The following is a 23,242-nucleotide window of genomic DNA, read 5'->3' as shown; positions in this document are numbered from 1 at the left end:
TAGTGCCACTTCTATTTACTGAGGAGGAGGTTTGTGTTCATCTTAACTCCTAGGAAAAGAACAACTTTCAAGTGATTCTCCCCTCATCACATAATATTCTTTAAAAAGCCATCTTGCAAAAACGCACAGATAAGTCTTATTATCTGTGTCCTACTGGTGAGATTGTGGTTGTCCTTTGAGTCTTTCAGTTCAGATTGTAGGCAAAATGTGTCCAGGCCTTACAGTCTTTATAGGAGCCCCTCAGGAAAACCCAGAGGGAATTTTCCTCTTGGTGTAACTAAGCCAAACCCAGTTCTGCTGGCAACTATTACTTTGTACATCTTACATGTGGTCAGTTGTTGATGTTCTGGCTCAGGCTCACATGGGAAAATGCTTGCATAATAGCACATGGTTCATATGAGTGAGGGAACGGTGCCCTATGGGATTCTCTTGGGTAATATGTATTCAGGGACATAGGACCACTGGAAGTAGTGGGGGTGACTACCTATAAGCAACTTACATATTTAACCAATTACTGCCTAACAAATGTAGATTGGTATGACCAGGATAATTTGTAAAATGTCTCTTTCTTCCAGGATTAAGAAGGGTGAGTGAAAACACCCACTCAATTTGTGATATGACTTGGTGGTTCAGCAGTAAAGAATCCACCTGCCATGCAGGAGATGTGGGTTCTATCTCTAGGTAGGGAAGATCCCCTAGAGAAAGAAACGGCAACCCACTCCAGTATTCATACCTGGGAAATCTCATGGACAGAGGAGCCACAGTCCATGGGGTCACAAAAAAAGTTGCACATGACTGAGTGACTAAACAACAAAGCAGTAAGGAGCCAACAAGTCACCATTTTTCTTCCTAAACCAGAGAGATGTGTTCATTCATCCATCAATCCAACAAATTGTGTGGCTGATGATATGGAAATGATTAAAACAAATCTCCTGCCTTCACAGAACTCAGTCTAGTAACAGACACATATTAAGGTAATTCTAACATAGTCAAGATGCTTACTCCTTGGAAGGAAAGTTATGACCAACCTAGATAGCATACTGAAAAGCGGAGACATTACTTTGCCAACAAAGGTCCATCTAGTCAAGGCTATGGTTTTTCCAGTGGTCATGTATGGATGTGAGAGTTGGACTGTGAAGAAAGCTGAGCACCAAAGAACCAATGCTTTTGAACTGTGGTGTTGGAGAAGACTCTTGAGAGTCCCTTGGACTGCAAGGAGATCCAACCAGTCCATCCTGAAGGAGATCGGTCCTGGGTGTTCTTTGGAAGGACTGATGCTGAAGCTGAAACTCCAATACTTTGGCCACCTCATGAGAAGAGTTGACTCATTGGAAAAGACTTTGATGCTGGGAGGGATTGGGGGCAGGAGGAGAAGGGGACGAGAGAGGATGAGATGGCTGGATGGCATCACGGACTCGATGGACGTGAGTCTGAGTGAACTCTGGGAGTTGGTGATGGACAGGGAGGCCTGGCGTGCTGTGATTCGTGGGGTCGCTAAGAGTCAGACACGACTGAGCGACTGAACTGAACTGAACTGAACATAACCAAGTAAGAGAGAAGTGCATTAGGTCTTATGAGACTATTTCGGAAGGACACCTAACACAGCTGAAGGTGAAAGGGAGCAGCATCCTATGGTTCTTGCCGTACCCCCTCCACTCCCCGAGTCCTCAACCTGACTTTTGTCTGTGGAGAACTTAGTCAAAGAATAAATTTAATCAGAGATGTGAGAAATAGGGAAACAAAAGAAAACAATCAAAGGAGACTAAATAAGAATAATGTACTCATTAAGCATAAAGACTTTTAGCTCTTTCTCAAGGGCCATAGATAATATTCTGAGCCATAGCCTGTAGGCTGCCTTATAGATATTCAAACACCATGTGGAGACATTAACCACTTGATGACCAGAGTATACCTAGGACATGAGCTGCCACAATTCCAAGAACTGATCACAAAGAAATGGGAACAAATGACCCTGGAACTGAAGATTAACTGTACCTAAAACAATCAAGATGTCACACTGCATTGAATTTTTGTATCTTTCAGGTAGCTGAAAGATATACAGGGTGGATTTTTAGTTTGGGTTTGTTCATTGGTTAAGCGAGAAATACTAATGTAGAAATGGAGACATAATACAACACTGCAGCTGTTCCATCTGGAGGGATTTTTAAATTTGCTTTTTGCTAAGATGGTAAAGAATCCACCTGCAATGCAGGAGACCCAGGTTCAATCTCTGGGTCAGGAAGCTCCCCTGGAGAAGGAAATGGCAACCCACTCCAGTAATCTTACCAGGAGAACCCTATGGACCGAGGAGCCTGGCATGGTTATAGTCCATGGAGTTGCAAAAAAAGAGTCCGGACACAACTGAGCGACTGACAGTTTACAATCAAACTCCTCTGCATATCCAACAATCAGGCAGTGGGCTTTCCTGGTGGCTCAGTGGTAAAGAGTCGGCCTGCCAAAACAGGAGACACAGGTTTGATCCCTGATCTGGGAGGATTCCACATGCCCTGGAACTAAACCTGTGAGCCACAACTATTGAGCCTGTGCTCTAGAGCCCAGAGACGCACCTGCTGAAGCCCAGGGCTCCCTAGAGCTAGTGCTCCACAAGATAAGCCACAGGAAAGAGAAGCCCAAGCTCGGCAACTAGAGAGAAGTCCCCACTCCTGCAACTAGAGGAAAGTCCCAGCAGCAAGGAAGACCCAGTACAGCCGTCCCCCCGAGCCCCCCAAAATAAGAATTAGGCAGAAAGTGGAAATATTGTAGAGGAGGTGAAAATAATCGTAAACTTTTCTTTGGTCTCTGAATGCCTTATCACCCTCTTCTGCCTTAAAGTCGAATCCTGGATGTTTTTCGAGGTGTTTCTTATGTGGAAATCGCGATTCTTTCTTCTGTTGGTGTACTGCAGAGACTGAAATACGTAACGTGCATGTTTTTAGGGGCTGCATGCATCATTAGCACATCTTTTTAAAGAAGTACGCATCCTCTCCGGGCCGATGAGGGGTGTTTCCAGTTTGTTTTTATTCTTAAACTTTCTAACTCCACTAAAGATGCTTTCAATACAAATCTAATAATACCGGCAGTTCAAGTTTATGACGTATTCAAATAATTTAATCTTTGAAGCAATCTTATAAGGTAGGATTGTTACCCTTATTTTCTGCGTGGAGTCAGGATCGGCTGCGTGGTTTCAGAGCCCAGCACTTAACTACTGTTTCTGTACTTTTGGAGGAACAGATCTGGCTCATCTTTTCAACCATAATCTACTAGCAAACTCAGTTTTCCTTTTTGAAACCATTCTCAACTGTCTTCACTTATCAAGGGCTCTCGCCTTCGTTCCCAGGCCCAAGAGAAGGTAATTTAATTCACCCAAATGGCACCCGCCCAGCCACGTCCTTCTCAGATTCGCGAACTTTCAGCTTGGCTGAGCAGCGAGTCTGCACCACCGTCCCTTTTACTGGTCTCGGGGCTGCCCGATAGTCATTATTTTAAGTAGCAATACAGTACGAGTATTCTCTAAAAAGACACAGGACCCCATCAACTCTTACGAGCGAGCACGTTAACTGGACCACTGAGCCTGCTCCAGAGTGCAGGCACTGACGCGAAGGTGTGGGCACCGAAGCGCAGCAGTACCTCGGACTGGTACAGACAGTGGGAGCACTGTGAGGGCTACAGCCTGGGACCAGAAACGCGCGGGCCGGGCCGGCTGGACGCAGCGGGCGGGGCGGGGCGGGGCGGGGCGGGGCCAGGAGCCCGCCAGGCCGCTCCCCCGCCCCTCCCCCTCCTCTCCCCTCCACAGCCCCGCCCCGCCCCTCCGGCCCAGCCCGGCGGCTCCGCCCTCCGGGTGACGTCACTGGCCAGGCCAGCCGGCGCCATTTTGAAAGTGGAGTCGCCTGCCCTGCCGCCGCTGCCGCCGTCGCTGTCGTAGCCGCCGCCGCCGCCGCCGCCGCCCGCTGGAGAAAGAGCAAGAGTGGGGAAGCCCCTGAGTGAAATCCACCATCCAGCCGCCTGGTCTGCCCGCCCCTCCTTCCTTCTCCCCCGACCCCTGCCCCCTCCCCCCACAGGTGCCATCCGCCGCCATCCGCCCTCTCTACCCCCCCATCCCCAGGTGAGGGGGGTGAGTTCAGGAAGCGGAGACCCCGAGGAACCCAGCAGGGTCACCATTTGCAGCGCAACATGGCAGGTAAAGGAGAAATCACCCTCTCCACTGACAAGGCACCGCTTCCTTCCTCCTCCCTCCATCACCCCCTAGCGACCGCCTGCGCCTGTCGGAGAGCCACGGGGCGCCCCTTGGATTTCAGGGAATTGGTCGGGTGGGGTGGGGGTGGGGAGGGTTCTGGGGAGGCGAGTGGTCGCTGTGGCATCGCCGTGGCTTTTAAAATGAGGGCTGGAGGCTGGGCATGGGTGGGGGTGGGGTGTATGCCGGCGAGCCCAGGGGTAAGGCGTGGGTGGGGCGGGGTGGGGGCGACTGCCGATTTGTCCCTGTGGCCTGGGAGCCGGGAGAAACCTCCGCCCCCGCCCACCCGCGCCCCCCCGGGGGGCTTTTTTGCCGCTCTTCCTTCCGGTAATTCCTATTTTTCTCCCTTCTGCAAGCCTTCTCCGGTGTTTTTACAAATAAATCTATTTTGCACCGAGAAGGAAGAGTGCTTTACAAGTTAAAATACAATGGGGACATAGTGTATTTCTTTCCACTGTGGGTGCGTATATTTTTGAGACTGTAAGCCTGAATTTTTTGGAGAGTCTGGAACCATTCTCCCTTTGGTTTCTTACCCTTTACATCCAAAGAGTGCAAGGCCTCTAATACAGCAAGTTGCGTGAAAAATGTAATTTAAACTTAGGTTTTGCATGTTAGCTTTTGTGCAGATGTCCTTTTCCCAAAAGGGTTTCGTGGAGTTAGTTAAAATAGTTGTGGAGTTCAGAGATATAAATAGCCAACGGAAGAGAGATTTAGGTAAAAGCTTGGAGGGGGAAAAAGATGCAGAGAGAAAACCAGGTTGGAATATTTGGCAAGGAATGGAGGTGAAGGGGGAGAAAGGAAATTGCTTCGAGGATTATTTTTGTACATTTTGATGTTGCTGAATATCTTCCTTCATCTAATAGAATCAATTCTAGATCTCGATCCAGTTTCTTGATAGATCCAGGACATTTCCCTCTCTGTGCTTGAAAGTGAAATAGAAACATTCAGGGACTAAACCAGTTTTCTGTGTTTTCATCAATATTTAGACAGATCATTAAATCTGTAAAAAAGTTAACACGTTGGATCGACTTAGGGTTTGCTGTGAATAAGTTGCTTTTTGGCCTCGTTGAATAATTATGTGAAATTACAGTTGTTTTGCACAAGATGATGACAAATGAGCAGAATTCATTCTTTGCAAGGTCCTTTGGCTTCTGAGGGATTAGGTGAACGGGAGGGGAAACAAGCTTCCTGTGGCAGTCCCTTCAGCATTCAATTCAGTTTCTCTTCCTCTCAGTCTGGAGCCAGTGATTTGCTGGTAATGAACTGCAAAGAAATGGGTGGTGAGGTTGTGTTTGCTGTATGAGCGCTTGTGGTGATAGGGTTCATATGAATCACTGCTCTTCACCCAGGCAGTAATGTTCCTGAAGTTTTCTCTTCGTTCCGTGTTTTATGGTAGCTTAACCTTATTAACTCTTCTGCAGGCTTTTGTACCCTTAAAGAAAAACTCTGACTTTTGGTATTTACGTTTTTCTGGTAGGTCTTGCTTGAAGTGAGGCTTTTACTGTATTTGAAGGGAAGGAAAACTGGAAGGAAAGTTTTGTACTCGTATACAGTGGTGATGATAGTACATGGACGATAAATATTTCAGACCTGGAATCTCTCTCGTTTGAACACAAGACCAACTATTGGGGACTAACCTTTTTCCAAATTAGTGCTCGGGGTGGTGGTTGTATCTGTGGGTAGTATCAGGCGGTTAGTCTCATGCCAGCCATGGATACCATCACTGTGTTTACGAGAGTAAACATGAACAGAACTCAGTTTTAATTGGTATGTTTTCTTTTTCCAGGAGCTGGAGGAGGGAATGATATTCAGTGGTGTTTTTCTCAGGTGAAAGGAGCAGTAGACGATGATGTAGCAGAAGGTAAGAGAGCTTTTAATAATGCAGAATTTGGATAAAGAATCTTCAAAATCTTGGTTGCTGAAGGGCTTCCTTGCAGCTGAGTGTAGTAGTTTAAGAACGTTTTATGTTTGTTGTCCAAGCAGTGGGAGAACAGTTTTAAAAGATATTCTTAAAATATTTTATTGTTTATGCTGTGTTTTATTTTTTCCTGATTAAAATAAGGAACGCTAGATAATGATGTATATAAAACTGTCACAAGAAGAGTCAGAGGTCCATATGCTCAAGGTGTCTTTGCTGTGTAAATTTCATGTACCAATAAATGGTGATACATTTTCATGGTTATACAATGTATTTTTAGATAGTTGAGATAGATGCCATCAGCATTTAGCTCAAAAATATTCTTATGGGGGGTTTTTAGTTTTTTTTTAACTTGCCTACTTTGAGAGTGTGGTGTTGAAATTGGCATATTCTGTGAAGAAGTGCTGGTTCAAATGATGCCTTTAATTGTCTTTTAAAAGTTAATTTAGGTGGATAAGAGAAGACAGTGTAATGGATATAGAGCATGTCTTCTGTATTCTTAGAAACTGGATTTGATCAGTTGAATTGCTTAAGTATTTATTTTTCCCCCAGATTTATTAGCTTATTTCAGAATTCTCAATTTTTGAAACTTTTTGATGGCATTTGAGATGGTCTTAGATGGAGGAGACATTTTTCATAAAGTAGTTATATTATGTCATTGTCCAGAAATATTAAGGTATGAATTTTAATAGTATTCTGTGTCTTGAATTACAGTAGGAATTGTCTAAAACTCAGATAAAATAGGTACTTTTAATTTTCAAAAATTTGTATAGTGAAAATTTATAAATTCTCTAGATTGTGGTGTTCTCATAATAAGATCCTGTTTCTGACCTCCTGTCCGTGTAGCGTTTGTTCTGACGGTTTTTCCGGGTGATGGTAGGATGGTGGCCTTGTGTGGAGCCGGTTGAATGCTCGGGTTTGCTTGTGTCAGTGTCATTCTAGATTAAGTACCTGATCAGAGTTTGTGGAGCCCTGTGGGGGAGCCAGCTGGCTTCCATGGCACTTCTGAGACAGCTCTCTCACGTTTCTTTCTCTTGAATCCTCATGCGTTTTGCAGATGAGAAACGAAGCTTAAAAGAGTTGAGACTCACTGCTGGTCATACAAATAGTGCAAATCAAGGTTTTCTGGTGAAGCCTGTGGCATTCAGCTTGTTCAGAGAAAGAAATCCTAAGTTCAAGGGAGGAGTCATGTGTTACTCATTTTGTAACTCCATTACCTGTTAAACAGTAGGCACTCAAGTATTGGATCATTAGTTCTGTGCTGTTGTGTAATACGCACCAAGTTATGAAAGTCCTGGATCCTTGAAAAACATTCCTTTGTTGATTTCCATTTATTCCCTTTATCAGAGATCTGCTGGGGGCCTCCTAAACACACTAGGGGTCCGATGTGTCTAGAATATAAACCCTGCCCTGAAGGAGTTCATAGTTTGCTTGTTAAACAGGCAAAGACCACATGAATTTTATTTAATCAGAAGAAATTGATGATTTCACACTTACCTAACTGAACCAAATGATAGTTTGTGACATATATGATGGATCAGGAGTTTTCTTCTGCTAATACTTAGTAGCTGCATTTTGCTACTGATTCATTACATAATTTTTTTCATCTGACGTTGTTAAATATTGCTTTTAACACACAGTATACTCTTGGCATTTTAACACGCTGAAGTGTGGTATGTATTATTTTAGTAAAAACATGGTTTATTCTAGTACCTGTGTCCATACAAATGTAGTAAGTATAAAAAGCACTCAATTTTCAAAATATGTAGCTTTAATTTGGGTATTTTTGCATAGTGTAGTTTGCATCCTATAGTCTGATATGTTTATTTTACTAAGAAAAGGTTTATTTTTCTGAAATAAAAAAAGATTAATACATTTTCTCCTGGCTTCAGAGTGTGATCTGTAAATGATTACATCTGGCTCAGTCTTTGGCTTGCCTGCTTTCTGTTAACGATACATCCCAAGTTCTTTTCCATCAAAGGCTCCAAATTGTCTTTTCCTCCTACACACAGTCAGCTGTCATGGCATGCCCTTTTTACCTCTGTAATGCTTTAATCTTCTTTCCATGCCCACTTTCACCTTGGTTAAGGTTCTCAGTATTTCTCATCAGGATTGCTATAACTTCCTAAATGATTCCTTGCTTCTTGTTAAATGTTTTGCTTCTAAGTTAATCTTAAATGCTGCCCAAGTTTATTTTCCTTAGATATTTTTAGTGGTCATTGTATCCACAGGATTATGAATTACCTTCAGATATTTTAGCCTAGAATGTGAGATGAGACTTCTCACCAGTATGACTCCTACTTCTTTGTTTCTTTGCCAGTGTGTTTTACTATCCAGGTGAATGGATACTGTTCTTCAGACAAGTCCTGTACTTATTTTGAGGTCTTCATTTTGTTTTCGTTTTTCTGTTTTGTGCTTCTGCCCTTGGAATGCCTGACACTCCTCCTACTCTTCTCTTATCAGAATCATATTCATCCTTCAAGTCATGTCTGTAACCCTTATACTCATCTCCCTTTTCCAGAAATGTTTAAAATCTTCCTTCATAGCACTTCGTATCTATAATATTTAGTACCCCCAACCTTCACTGTTGCACTATAAGCTTAGTGCAGGTCTGCTGTATCTTTGTCCTCTATGTGGGACTTTCTACATAAAAACTGCTGTGCTTAGAACAAAGCCTGGAACCGGTAGGTGTTCAGTGTTTATTGAATGGAGGGATAAAAATGTACTGTTATGAGGTTATGAAGGAGGACAAATATGGGTGAAAGATACGATGATTGAGACATACTTTTTACTTGGCAGCTATTTAAGTGGATTGATGATACACAGATAGCCGAATAATAGGAAGAAGTGAGGAGACCTTGAGTTTCTATCCTAGTAACAGGCTAGTGTATGTCACTCTGGGTTCCAGTATGCTTAGCCTTAAGAAAAGAGAACTGGATTAGGTGATTTTCTGTTGTTCCTGGTCCTGTAATCTTATTAATTCTCAAAGATGTCTTAGAAAAGAGGCAGCCTCATGTTGTTACTACTGGTAAGTTAAGTTGGTTGAGATGTTGGATTCTCTGGGGGCCTTAATTTAAAAAGAAGACCAAAAAAATAAAAATAAAAAGAAGACAGTGGTCTTGGTTACTCAGGGCTCAGGATTTTTCCTTAAGTACATTTCAGAACATTTCAGAGGGACTTCCCTGATGGGTCATATGGTAAAGAATCTGCCTGCAATGCGGGGGACCCAGGTTCGATCCCTGGGTTGGGAAGATTTCCCTGGAGAAGCGAATGGCCACCCACTCCAGTATTGTTCCCTGGAGAATCCCATGGACAGGGGAGCCTGGAGGACTATACTCCATGGGGTCTCTAAGAGTCAAACGCAACTGAGCGACTGTCACATTTCAGAACTGAGACGGAATTTTGACATTTGATCATATTCTCTTACTGTCCTTTGGTCCAAGTAGGCCCTTCAGAATGTTTACAGCCAGTGTTGGGGTGCTTATTCTGTGCCCTATGCTCTTTAGGCACTTCAAGTAGTTTACCTTTGATGTAGCTGCTTGTCTTGGAGAAGGATGAGGCGCTAAAACCCCTAGTGCTCACATAGTCTCATGTAACGTAGTTTTTATTTTAGCCTTCATGGTAGCTTTAACTACATTTTATCATCTTCTGCTTTAAGTTTTCCCTTTGTTGATAGCTGTTCTCTTATGAGACAGTAGTTTGAGCACAGACTGTAGGGCTAGGCTGCATGGTTGGAATACTACCCTGTTGCGTGATGGCTGTGTGGTCCTGGGCCAGTTAACTCAGCCTCTTTGTACCTGTTTTCCCCTCTGTAAAGTGAGGATGACAGTAAAATGTGTCCTATGATGTTGTTTTGATGATTAAATAAGCTAATGTTCCTCGAAAAGAAACCTAGCACATAGTGAGGGTTTAACTCTTGTTACTTGAACATTTATGGGGAGTAAGGGAGAGTAGGAACCTGGGCAGTTGTCTTTAAAGGCAACTAAAAGCTTACCAGCCAAAGTGAGGAAAATGGCGCATGTGTTACTGAACTCTGTATGAGTGGAGTCAAAGAATACGTATAAGTGGGATGGTGAATGGACCTGAATGGTGGTTGTACAGATGTTCGTAATAATTGATTAATTTTAATTTTCTATATTTGGTAGATTTCACAGTAAAAAAGGTTTCTAAAAAATCCAATACTGTACTGAAGGGTTTGAATGAAAAACGGCAGTCCCTTCCACACTCTGTCTCATATCCTCTCTAGTCCCTCTCGAAAGGGCAGTTATATTGAACTCTTCTTCTAACTGTATTCCGTTGGGCTTAATTACATTTTGTTTGGTAAATAAAATGATATTTCTGTTTCTCGTTGACTTTAAACATTTCCTATTGACTTCCTTCCCTGGTAGGTGAAGATTTAGCTGTTGATGTGGTTGTCCCCTTGCCCCAGTGCTACATCACGTGTTATGGTCAAATTAGAAATCAGTGCTTGCATTGTCATGAGGATGCAAATAATTCATTCCTGAGCCAACACTACTCTGCGATGTTGCTCACTTTTATTGCATCCCTTTATTTTCCCTAATGATTGCCTGTTTTATAATTTGCCTAGTTCTTCAAAAAAATTTTTAAAAAACTTTGTTATGGAGATTTTGAACATTACAGGAAGTAGATGGAATAGTGTAATGAACTCCCATCACCCAGCATCGACATGTGGCTGGTGCTGTGGATCTCTTGACTCCTTCCCAGCTCTTACTATTTAGTAATAGAAATCTCATTGGTTTTGTTTTTAAAATCTAGTTTCAGCAAACTTGAAAATCAAGTTCATTTTAATGTGAAACAGTAAGGAATTTTTCCTAATGACTTTATGCAGTGACAATTCTCATAATTTGTTAATTTGTTCAAATTTGACTTGTGAGCATAGGATTATTAAAAATTCAGATACATGTGGGCAATCTGAAGTGTGTAATTTTGAGTAAAAAAAAAAAATTTAACCAATATGGTTATTTTAATTATTTTAATGCAGAGTTTCACTATTTAATATTGAATATTAAATAATGAATTTTTATTATTTTCATTAAGGGTAGTTTTTCTTATCTCCAAATTTGACCGTCTTAAACTTTCTTTCATAGGGTATTATTTTAGGATATGATTTTCCTACATGAGCCAGTGAAACTTGGATCCAAATGTATTGCATCTTTTCAACACTGCTTCCTGTTTATTTTTGGACTTAGACTTGTGGGCTAGTTCTTGGGAAAAAAATTTGCAGTGGGAGAATCTAAATACTCCTCAAGTAATGAAGTAAATAAAATTTAAGAAACAGTCTTTGGGGCATCACAGAATTTCACAGTTTTAAATCCATCCAGCATGTTTAATGCTATACTATAACAGAACTTAACATCATTTGTGTTCTGTGTTTCTTAGAGTAGTATGCATGTTAGATTTGCGCACTAGGGTCAGTCAGTAGAAAAACTAGTAGAACCTAGTTTTTTGCAAATTTTAGAGTATTGGCACATCGGCTGTATTCCAGAGCTTAATGACTTGGGGCGAAGGTCTTAACATTTTCACTTTGTAACACACGTGACAGCTTCTTTCTCTTAACACTAGCATTACTGCTGACAGAAGTCTGGTACTAATGCAGTGCCATCGCATAAAGTAGAGTCACTTTGCCCATTAAACAATATGGATGACTGTATTTCTCTAGTAGTAGGCAGTATCCTTGTTTTCTCCTAAGGTACTAAGGAGTTTTTTCGTACTCCTTTATTGGTTTAAAAAAGGAAAAATGAAATAATGGTGTTGATTGTCTCAGGCTATAAACCAAAAATGACACTTAGGTATTTCTCAGTACTCTCTTTTAGTGAACTATACTTTAAAATTCTTGAAAATTGTGGAATAAGCAGAATGATGAGAGATTGAAGCAAAGAATTAATTGTATTAAATCAGTAAAAAAAAAAAAGATTGCCATATATTTTGTGTTTATACATCTGTATTTGCTCAGTTTAGTTGAGTTGCAGGGAGAAAGGTAAACTTTATTTTAAGTTTCTTACGTTGTTAAATAGGAAAATGAAAGGGTTGGAAATAGATATTTTAGCTAATGCCCTCAACTGTCATCTTTTTTCCCTTCTCTTGGGTGATAATGGAAATTAAAATTGAGTAATCACAGGTTTGCAAGTTGCTCCCTTAGTAGAAGGAAAGAGAAGTAAAGGCCTGGTCATATATAAATTAGATCTCTTAATTTTGTGCCAGGTGTTGTTTTAGGTGCTTTATACATATTATTAGTCTGTGAAATACATAGATGCTGTTGTTTTTCCACAGATACAGGAAACAGGCCGGAAAGATTAATTTACTAACTGTATCCTTAAGCAGGTGGTAGAGCTAGGATTCTCACCTCAAAACTTTAGATTTCCCTAATGTAAGTTTATTTACTTAACTTGAGCTCCTTTTAGTTAAGGTGAAGGTGTTTGAGATTGTTGGAATGTGAGTGGTTTAGAGTTAATTTGTAATGCCTAGCATATTATTGTTTTGAAGTAATTGAATCCAACTTGGAGATTTACTGAATTTTCTGCTAATGGAATTCTTAAGCTAGGACATGTAATGTATGTCCTTGTACATTGGTGCATTGTCAAAACAGTGGCCATTTATTCCATTTTGAAGTGTGGTTTGGCAGCCTCTCTTTCTAAAGGTCTCTGAAGTTGAAACTATTTTCATAATCATACTAAGACACTATTTGCCTTTTTCATTATGTTGACATTTGCACCAATGATACAAAAGCAGTGGTGGGTCAGTCTGCTAACTTCTTAGCATGTATTAAGGCCTTGGCACCCAAGGGTGGTAACAGTACCACCACAGTCATCTTCATTGCCATGTATCAGCCATTTGAAAATGCACGTTTTACTTAATAATGTCTTTGATGAAGCAGTAAAAATGGATTTTATCAAGTCTCTACTCTCGAAAATCTTGACTCTTGAGTACACGTGTTGAACATTCTGTGTGACAAAATGGAAAGTACACCTGAAGTGTTGTAAACCAGAGTACAGTGGTTGGAGGAAAAGCATTAGTGAGTGCAGTTATTTGAGTTTCAAGATGAACTAACTAGCTGCTTTTGGGAGACATAATTTTTACTAGAAAGAGCTATGTGTGTGTTAGTTGCTCAGTCATGTCCGGCTCTGTGACTCTGTGGACTGGAGCCCATCAGGTTCCTCTGTCCATGGAATTCTCCAGGCAAGAATACTCCAGTGGATTGCCATGCCCTTCTCCAGGGGCTCTTCCTGACCCAGGGATTGAACCCACATCTCCTGTGTTTCTTGCATTGGAGGCAGATTCTTTACCATCTGAGTCAACAGGGAAGTCCCCCCTTACTGAGAAACTATTCAGACTTGAATATTTGGCAGACATTTTCTTAAATTAACAGTGAATCTGTTACTGCAGTGGACAGTGTTTGTTGCTCTTGATAAAATTTGAGTTTCCAAGCAAAACTCAGAAAGTATTGGAAAACGTGCATCTCATGAGCTTGCTTACTTCTGAATATTTACAGATATTTTAGATGAGATCAGTAGTAGTGTTTAATGACAGTGATTTTTGACACTGTGTAATGAAATGTGTCAACATTTGGAAGATCTTCATAATGGAATCAGTATTTTACAAATGGCCAGTACCTGTGGTGTTAAAGAATTGTGCATAAGTTGAAGTGTAAGAGCATTAGGCTTTTTTAGTGTATGTAATTTTATTTATTTGTTGAATTTTAGCTCTGCTGGGTCTTTGTTGCTGCTTGGGCTTTTGTGGTGAGCAGGGGCTACTCTAGTTGTGATGCATGGGCTTCTCATTGTGGTAGCTTCTGTATTGGAGCACTAGCCTTGAGGCATACTGGCTTCAGTAGTTGCAGCACATGGCCTCAGAAGTTGCGACTCCCAGGCTGGGTTTTAATATAACAGACAGCTGATAATGATTTCAGATTCCACAGACCTTTAAGAAAGTGTCACATGTTGAGTTTTGCAATAGTATCAAAGGGATATCTTTAACTACCTAAAAAACCTGGAAACTGTTCCTACCTTCGCAAACACACACCGGAGTAAGACTGGATTTCTTCATATATTTAACCTACACAACATGGTGTAGTATGTTGACTGCAGAAGGAGTTGAGAGAATCTCAGCATCTTTTGTTAAGCAAGACCTTGAAAAGAATTGCAGCAATGTAATCACTGCAGATGGTTGCAGCCATGAAATTAAAAGATGCTTGCTCCTTGGAGGGAAAGTTATGACCAACCTAGATAGCATATTCAAAAGTAGAGACATTACTTTGCCAACAAAGGTCCATCTTTGCCATTGACAAAGGTCAAGGCTATGGTTTTTTCTGTGGTCATGTATGGATGTGAGAGTTGGAGTGTGAAGAAAGCTGAGCGCCGAAGAATTGATGCTTTTGAACTGTGGTGTTGGAGAAGACTCTTGCAAGGAGATTCAACCAGTCCATTCTAAAGCAGATCAGTCCTGGGTATTCTTTGGAAGGACTGATGCTAAAGCTAAAACTCCAATACTTTGGCCACCTCATGCGAAGAGTTGACTAATTGGAAAAGACCTGATGCTGGGAGGGATTAGGGGGAGGGATTGGGGGCAGGAGGAGAAGGAGACGACAGAGGATGAGATGGCTGGATGGCATCACTGACTCAATGGACGTAAGTTTGAGTGAACTCCAGGAGTTGGTGATGGACGGGGAGGCCTGGCATGCTGCAATTCATGGGGTCACAAAGAGTCGGACACGACTGAGTGAATGAACTGAACTGAAATGCCATTCTTCACACTAATTTTGGAGGGAGGGGAAATAGTCTTTTTCTTTTTATAACTTCTTTGTTAACATGTAGGGCTGCTTATTACATTTTTAAATGAATAAATATTTTAAAAGGCCTTTGGGGGGGGTCCTCAGATTTTAATAGTGTAAGGAAATCCTGCTATCGAGAAATAGCTTACAACTGTGGGTTTAATCTGTTAATTTCATTGTACCTTTGCTTTAGATGAGTCTCCTGAACTACAAGATTAAGTGAGCAAACAGAAAGAATCATAAAGTGCTGCTTTTGTGTGTGAATGTTTAAAGCTTGCCTGTAACTTCAGATTGTTTCAGCTTACTCCCTTGCTGTTCTTTAGGTACCAAATTAAATATGCGTGAAGTTTTTTAGGGGTTTTGTCACTATATGATGAGGTCCACTATCATTAATACTTAATGTAGGATTAAAAATTCCTTAATGTCTAGTCTACTGCCGTTTCTGGGTTGGCTGCCTGGTCATTAGAAAAAAGTTGGTGCCCTTGCCATTGTGTTTTATTTTGAACCCAACATGTAGCAGTTTTATGTGTGGTTTTTTTTTCCCTCCCCTTCTGAGAACTGCACAGAATTGGCATGGTAACTATTTCTCAACTTTTAAGGGAGAGGAAAGGAGAAGGAACAGTGTTTTTCTTTAAATTCTGCTTTAAAGTGCAGCATAATCCTATTTTTAAATAGTTGCTGAGTTTTCCATTCTAAGAATGCAGTCTCAACTATTTATTGCTCAGTATTTTCAGTATTTTTGTGGCTATTTTTCTATCCTTTTAAAAAATTCGTCAACCTCTATACAACTTTTAAAACTACTTTCACTAATTTTCCATCCATGTTTAAACACTGAGTTTATTTAAAAAAAACAACTAATTTTTTACTAATATGGACATTTTTAATGTTAGCTGTAGCTGATTAAAATGTTGTCTAGATCTTTGTCTGTGACATACGTGGAATTCTTGGCAATTTATTATTGAATGCTTCTGTGTGCCACTGTACCATGGTCGGACTTTTGTGATTTTAGTTTCTGTATGTTGACTTTCTCTCTGAATGCTCACATATTAACTGGAATCTTCTTTTCCAAAGTCCTTGAATGATCTCTTTTATCCAGTTTGAGGGGATTCATAGACCAGTGACCGTGTTTAAGAACCTCTGCCTTAATCTAAAAGTTTGTCTGTGGCTAATATGCCTATATGGTTAATTTGGAGAAGTCAAGGATATTTTATATGAGAATGATAGTTTTTAATAAGCCTATTAGGATTATTCTTTCTTAGGAATCTTTTTAGTACTTAAACTCTCCTGATATAATTTTAGAGGGATGAATCTTCTGAGATACTGGACTTGACAGCTTTAGTGTAGTCCCATATTAATTTTTTTTTAATTGAAAAACTGTTGTCTCTTTAACCGTGGATAAAAATATTAGAGAAATATATTGGATTTTTTACTTGACTTGACTACTTGTTTATACTTCATTCAGAAGGAATCTAAATTTTCATTAGTCTATTAAAAAGGGATTGGTGGGAACATGTTTTAAGTTGTTTGAACTTCTGAAACAATGTTACCTTTTAGAACTTGCCACAGTAGAATTTCAGGTCTGCTCTGTGTGAAAGTGGAAACAACCTTTTTGGTGTTAAACATGCATGTACACACACACCCCACCTCCCCACCCAGCCCAGTTTATCTCAAGGTGAGAATCTTGTGGGCCTGAAGTAGGTGTGTTTTTAAAATAGCATAAGAGGAATCTTTAATATTTTCTCTTGGCTGATAGATTGAGAGGGCTGTATTTCAAGAAAACAAACTGTGGTAGGCAATCAATAATTCTTGTCAAAGTCCTTACCCAGGGATGCAACATTGAAAATGATTATTATCAGACTTGGTAGTAGAGAAGGGATTGCTCCTAGTCTTCTTTCTTTCCTTGGAAGGAGGATTATTTTTTTCCTAGCAGCAAAACTTCTTTAAGTATTTTTTAGTGCCTTGATATTTTTATGTATTTTGCACTGTAAAAAACCCCACAAGTGTACTGTTGTGGCCACTTTTAAAGGTACACTTCAGTAGTGCCAACTGTATTCACATTATTGTGAAGCAGGTTTCCAGAACAGGTTTTCATCTGCAAAACAGATACTGGACCCTTGAAACAAGTCCCCATTCCCTCCTCCCCTCAATCCTGTAGCGATCAGGCTGCTTTCTGATTCTGTGAATTTGACTGCTTCAGATACTTCATACCGGTGGAATCATAGTATTTGTTTTTTTGAGACTGGCTTGTTTCATATCCTCAAGGTTCACCCATGTTGTAGCATATGACAGGATTTCCTTCCTTTTTAAGGTTGAATAATATTCCATTGTATGTCTATCCCATATTTTGTTTTTCCATTCATCTTTTGACAGGCAGGTTGTTTGCACCTCTTAGCTATTGTGTGCTCCCAATCTCTTTATAGATACACCTGGGGTTCTGTGGGGGAGGAACATTCTAAGAACCTTCTGTAAGTAGTTGGAGGTAGACAGGAAGAGCCCTAAGCAGAAAATGGAAGTGTCAGATTAGAGGATATTGAAAAATACAGGTTGTTACTGCTGTGATACAAGTCTGTTATCCCAGATTAACAGTTTGGGAACAAGAACTGGGTTATTTTGTAGGCCATTTCACGATAAGATTAAGCAAAATCTACATTTTTGACCAGAGTTTCACCTTATTTGTTTTGCAGTTTCTGGTTAAAAATAGAAAATCCCATGGATTTTGTGTCACATTTCATTACCTAACAATAAAAACAGTACATTGTTTTGTGTGTATTTTAATTAGGCAAAGTCTTCAGCATAATAGGAAAATTTGATAACTGCATTGCATTTCTTTGTAATGAAATTGTAGATAAGGAATGACCAAGGTTGCATTTCTTAACAAGCCTTTGGGGTAGACATTATTGTCATTTTGTACAGAAGGACACTGAAGCCAAAAGAAGTTGAGGAATGTTAATCTAAGATTATGAGTTAGTCAGAAAAGCTATTCCTTCTGCCTTTTAGGCTCCCATGTTGCTTCTCTGTGGTTCACTTAAAAAAAAATACTATTTGATTAAATCTAAATCACTGGTAATCATAGGGAGTAGTGCTCAGGTGAGACCCTAATTATTCATGTACCAGTCAATAAGTATTTGTTGAGTGCCCAGTATTTTGGAGAATGTGAGGAAAATAGAAGACATAGTTCCATCACTTTAGGTATATTAAGAAAGGTCAGTTTTATTACAGTAAGCATTCTCCATAACACACTGTGGCCTTTGGTATTAACTTGTTCATATTACCAGGAGATGCTTGACTAAGCCCATGTAAAAGTTTTATTAAATGATGCTGGGGTGTGAGTAGTAAATTATTTCCCGTGTTCCAGGTTGAGGTCACTCTGCCTGATGCTGAGGTGGTGTTTAGTACAATACTTAGCTGTTCAAAAAATCACAAATATCTCAAGTCTTTTTTTAAGACATAACTATGTCTTTGTGGTTACAAATGGTTGTGAGTTGGATATACTAATGAATAAAACTGGAGATTTCTCCAGGCAGATGTTTGTGGGAGTTTACATGTCCTTTTGTCTCTTTCCTTTGTATTCTATGTTTCAAAACCTTCATTTGAAACTTTGGCAGTTCCTTAAAAAGTTAAACGCTGATTTGCTATGTATATATAACCCAGCAATTCTACTTCTATGTATATAACTCAGGGAATTGAAAACTTGTGACCGCAAAACTTGTACATGAATATTTATAGCAACATTGTTCTTAATAGCCAAAAAGTGGAAACAGACCTCATATCTGTCAACTGGTGATGCATAAAGAAAAGGTGATGTAGCCATTATTGTTGTTGTTGTTCAGTAGCTATGAGACAGTAAATTTCTGTTGTTGGAGCCACCTGTGTTTTTTATTTTGTCATGGTGGCCCCGGTAAACTAACACAGGATTTTTCTTGTTCAGCCGCTAGGTTGTGTTCGACTCTTTGGGACCCCATGAACTGCAGCACACTAGGCTCCTCTGTCCTCTACTATCTCCCAGAGTTTCTTCGCATGTCCTTTGAGTCGGTGATGCTATCTAACCGTCTCATCCTCTGCCACCCCCTTTTCCTTTTGCCTTCAGTCTTTCTTTTCCAGTGAGTTGGCTCTTCGCATCAGGTAGCCAAAGTATTGGAGCTTCAATATGTCTTCCCAATGAATATTTAGGGTTGATTTCCTTTAGGATTGACTGGTTTGATCTCCTTGCAGTCCAAGGGACTCTCAAGAGTTTTCTCCAGCACCATGGTTTGAAAGCTGAGCAGTTCTTCGTTGCTCAGCGTTTATGGTCCAACTCTCACATCTGTACATGACTACTGGAAAAACCATAGCTTTGACTATACTGACCTTTGTCGACAAAGTGATGTGAGGTCTCTGCCTTTTAATATGTGTCTAGGTTTGTCATAGCTTTCCTTCCAAGGAGCAATTATCTTTTAGTTTGTAGCCACAGTGGACATTGTACAGCCATAGAAAGGAACAAAGGCCTGGTACATGCTGCAATGTGGATGAACTTTGAAAACATGCTAAGTGAAGAAGCAGTTATAGAGCCGACATGTTACATGGTTCTGTATGAAATGTCCAGAATAGACAAATACGTTGAGGCAGAAAATAAATTAGTGGTTGCTAGGACTTTGAAGGGTGGGAGAAAGGGAAGTGACTACCAGTAGGTACAGCATTTCTCTAAGGGATGATGGAGCATTCTGGAATTAGAAAAGTGATGATGGTCACAAAATTCTGTAAATTTAGTAAAAACTGCTATAATGTACACTAAATTTGAAAACATAATAATTGTAAATGAACTAAAAAATAAACAGAGACAAAGTAGGATTCTCTTCCTTAAAAAATTTCTAGAGCCAATAAAACTCCCATTCACAAAGAAAAAAGTAGTACTTCTCACACAGCACATCTACGTCTGACTTTCCCTTCTGTAATAACCAAATTTAGTTTGCATATCTTTTTTACAAACCAAATGTAAGACAATTATTTTTGTGTTTTATTAACCAGGATTTAATATAAACATCTCCCACCACCACTGCATACATAGACATTTATACTGGTAAATCCACATGGTACAGGAGGTATACGGTAAAAACATTTCTCCCTCTTAGCATTCTCCTAGGTCCTATGTCCCAGATATACTGTCAGAACTTTCATATTTATTATTGCAGAAACATTTTATATTTGCATGTTTTTGAGTTAATGCAGCATGTTCATCATTTTAGATTTAAAGTGGGTAAATATATACAAGAAGTCCTTGATGGGCATGGTTTGTAGGCAGGATGTTTAGAGAGGATCTAATGAATTGCCCAAGTAGCTACCGTTTCTTTTAACTGCTCTGTGATTTCTATAGCTTCAGTCTGAAGAGTTGCTGTGAAGATTGTACATGTTTGAGATGTGAATCTAGATATGTGATCAGTGTGTTATGAATACAGCTAAGTAAAATTTATAATGGCTTCTAAGATATCAGTGTCTTTAAAAATAACATTTGGGTTTATTGATTCCTGGTGTCCCTGGCTTATTCCTTTTTAAATTAGACCTTGAGCTGTTTTTAGTTGAATTTTACTCTTCCTGGAAGAGTCTGAAGCCACCTGGTCTTTTTGGTGATTCTTTCATTAGGCTTATGCTGGATGTTACAGAGTAGGCTGGTTCCCAAGGACCTAATTTTTTTAACGTGTTTTTCTGACTGTTGAGTAAATACATAGGTCCTTTAGTTAGTATATCCACCATCTCTAATTTTCAACTGAATTTCTTGGGAATTTGGTTAACATTGTGTAAGATGCCAAAATTTGGTTAATGTTAGTGTACTGCTCAGGTTGATGAGAATGTAGCTTCATCAAATTCTTGCTATGTGGATATTTGCTAGTGTTAAAAATTTTTATTCTTTCTGAATATGTTTTAAAAAATAAGTGCTCAAGGAACATAAAGTGAAAGTCACTCAGTCGTGTCCGACTCTTTGTGAACCCGTGGACTATACAGTCCATGGAATTCTCCAAGTCAGAACACTGGAATGGTTGCCTTTCCCTTCTCCAGGGGATCTTCCCAACCCAGGGATCGAACCCAGGTTTCCCACATTACAGGCCAGCTGAGCCACCAGGGAAGCCCCAAGAAACATAGCTGATTGCCTATAGTGTAAGCACTTTGCATGCACTGTCTTGTTTAATCTCTGAGGGTGGGTGGTATTATCATTTTCATTTTGTAGATGAGGAACTCAAGGATTAGATAAAGTATCTTGACCAAGGTCACACAGTTGGTAAGTGGGAGAGCCAGGGGATGAACCTGGTTCTTTTGACCTCAGAGCCATCATAAGTAAATGAAGAAAATCACTTGTAATCTCACTATTTTTAGGTAACGTCTATTAACATCTTTGCATAGATTTTTCCAATGTACAGTCCGTTTTCTGCTGTGAATATGTATTTTCAAAGCTGGCATTAAATGTATAGTTACGTATTAAGCTTTTTTCCCCAGTTAACATTTAAGAAGATAAGTGGCTATTTGATATTTAATTGGCTGTGTGCTGTGCTGTGCTTAGTTGCTCAGTCGTGTCCGACCCTTTGTGACCCCATGAACTGTAGCATGGGAATTCTCCAGGCAAGACTGGAGTGTGGTTGCCATGCCCTCCTCCAGGGGATCTCCCCAGCCCAGGGATCGAACCCAGGTCTTCTGCATTGCAGGCAGATTCTTCACTGTCTGAGCCACCAGGATGCCTAATATATTTAATTTGGGCATATTTATAAATTTTGCTATTATAAATTATGATGAACATCCTTGTGCGAATCTTACTACTTTAGGGCATATTTCTAGCAGTAGAAGCTAGTGGTCAAAAGGTGTGATCTTTTTTTAAATGGCTGATGGTATGTACATGGCCACCCACTCCAGCATTCTTGCCTGGAGAATCCCATGGATGAGGAGGAGCCTGGCAGGCTACAGTCCGTGAGGTCAAAAAGAGTCTGACAGAACTACAGCAACTTGGCATGCGCGCAGTGGTATATATTATCAAATATCAGTAGAACTTGGTGTTGATTTTCCCTTTCTCCACCAGTGAATGGGAGTGCCCATTTCCTGACCTGTTGACAATGTCTGGCACAATACTACCATTCAGAAAAATCTTTTCCACTTATTCGCGCATGTTTTAAGTGTGTAGATTCTGTTCCTGTCCTTTGTCTGTTGTTCTTTGGGGACGCTTGTCTTTTTCATATGTATGAGCATCCCCACCTTACCCCCTGCCCTTCCTGCTCCCCCTCCCAGTCAGGTGATACCTGAGGGAGGTTGTATGGAAGCACAGAGAAGAAATAATTTGGGTCTAGAGTAGATGGGGGAAACTTTCTAAAAGAAGTGGTTTTGTTTGTTTTTGACAAGCAAAGGAAGGCCAGAGGGTAAGAAACCAAACATTTGAGAACTACTGTTGTGTTTTCTGTCTATAAAGGGGGATAATTACTAGACTTGCTTTGTTATTCGGATTAAACACTTGTGTGTCCTTCCTTTTAACACATACTAAGTGCTCAGAAAATTTAGGTGCAGTTATTTAGCTATTTAATGCTAACAGGTTAGCGATTAACATAAGAATAAAAGCCTATTTGAGCCCATACATTTTTTTAAAAAGCCTAATTGGTTTTGAGATTTGGGGCAGGTTTGTACAAAAAAGATCTTCACGACCCTGATAATCACGTTGGTGTGATCACTCATCTAGAGCCAGACATCCTGGAATGTGAAGTCAAGTGGGCCTTAGAAAGCATCACTAAACAAAGCTAGTGGAGGTGATGGAATTCCAGTTGAGCTATTTCAGATACTGAAAGATGATGCTGGGAAAGTGCTGCACTCAGTATGCCAGCAAATTTGGAAAACTCAGCACAGGACTGGAAAAGGTCAGTTTTCATTCCAATCCCAAAGAAAGGCAATGCCAAAGAATACTCAAACTACCGCACAATTACACTCATCTCACATGCTAGTAAAGTAATGCTCAAAATTCTCCAAGCCAGGCTTCAGCAACACGTGAACCGTGAACTTCCTGATATTCAAGCTGGTTTTAGAAAAGGCAGAGGAACCAGAGATCAAATTGCCAACATCTGCTGGATCATGGGAAAAGCAAGAGAGTTCTAGAAAAACATCTATTTCTGCTTTATTGACTATGCCAGAGTCTTTGACTGCGTGGATCACAATAAACTGTGGAAAATTCTGAAAGAGATGGGAATACCAGACCACCTGACCTGCCTCTTGAGAAATGTGTATGCAGGTCAGGAAGCAACAGTTAGAACTGGACATGGAACAACAGACTGGTTCCAAATAGGAAAAGGAGTACATCAAGGCT

At 40.2% G+C, this 23,242-nt stretch overlaps 1 protein-coding gene across 4 annotated transcripts in view; it reads left to right on the top strand.

Annotated features, from left to right (window-relative positions):
* Positions 1-3,829: 3,829 nt before the first annotated feature.
* The window catches only part of PPP2R2A (protein phosphatase 2 regulatory subunit Balpha), an 86,642-nt gene continuing 67,229 nt past the window's right edge, over positions 3,830-23,242 (top strand). Inside the window, exons 1-2 of one of the 4 annotated variants that reach the window (XM_069575955.1) lie at positions 3,830-4,177; positions 6,018-6,092. In XM_069575955.1, coding sequence (XP_069432056.1) covers positions 4,171-4,177; positions 6,018-6,092 — 82 coding nt within the window. In that variant the 5' untranslated portion in view covers positions 3,830-4,170. The remainder of the gene's footprint in view (positions 4,178-6,017; positions 6,093-23,242) is intronic. The other 3 variants (XM_069575957.1, XM_069575956.1, XM_069575958.1) reach the window with 3 other exon arrangements.

Source organism: Ovis canadensis, chromosome 2, assembly GCF_042477335.2.
Source record: "Ovis canadensis isolate MfBH-ARS-UI-01 breed Bighorn chromosome 2, ARS-UI_OviCan_v2, whole genome shotgun sequence".
In the NCBI taxonomy this organism is placed as follows: domain Eukaryota; kingdom Metazoa; phylum Chordata; class Mammalia; order Artiodactyla; family Bovidae; genus Ovis; species Ovis canadensis.
The sequence above is the reverse complement of the archived record's forward strand: the minus strand, read 5'-3'. Positions and strand labels throughout refer to the sequence as shown.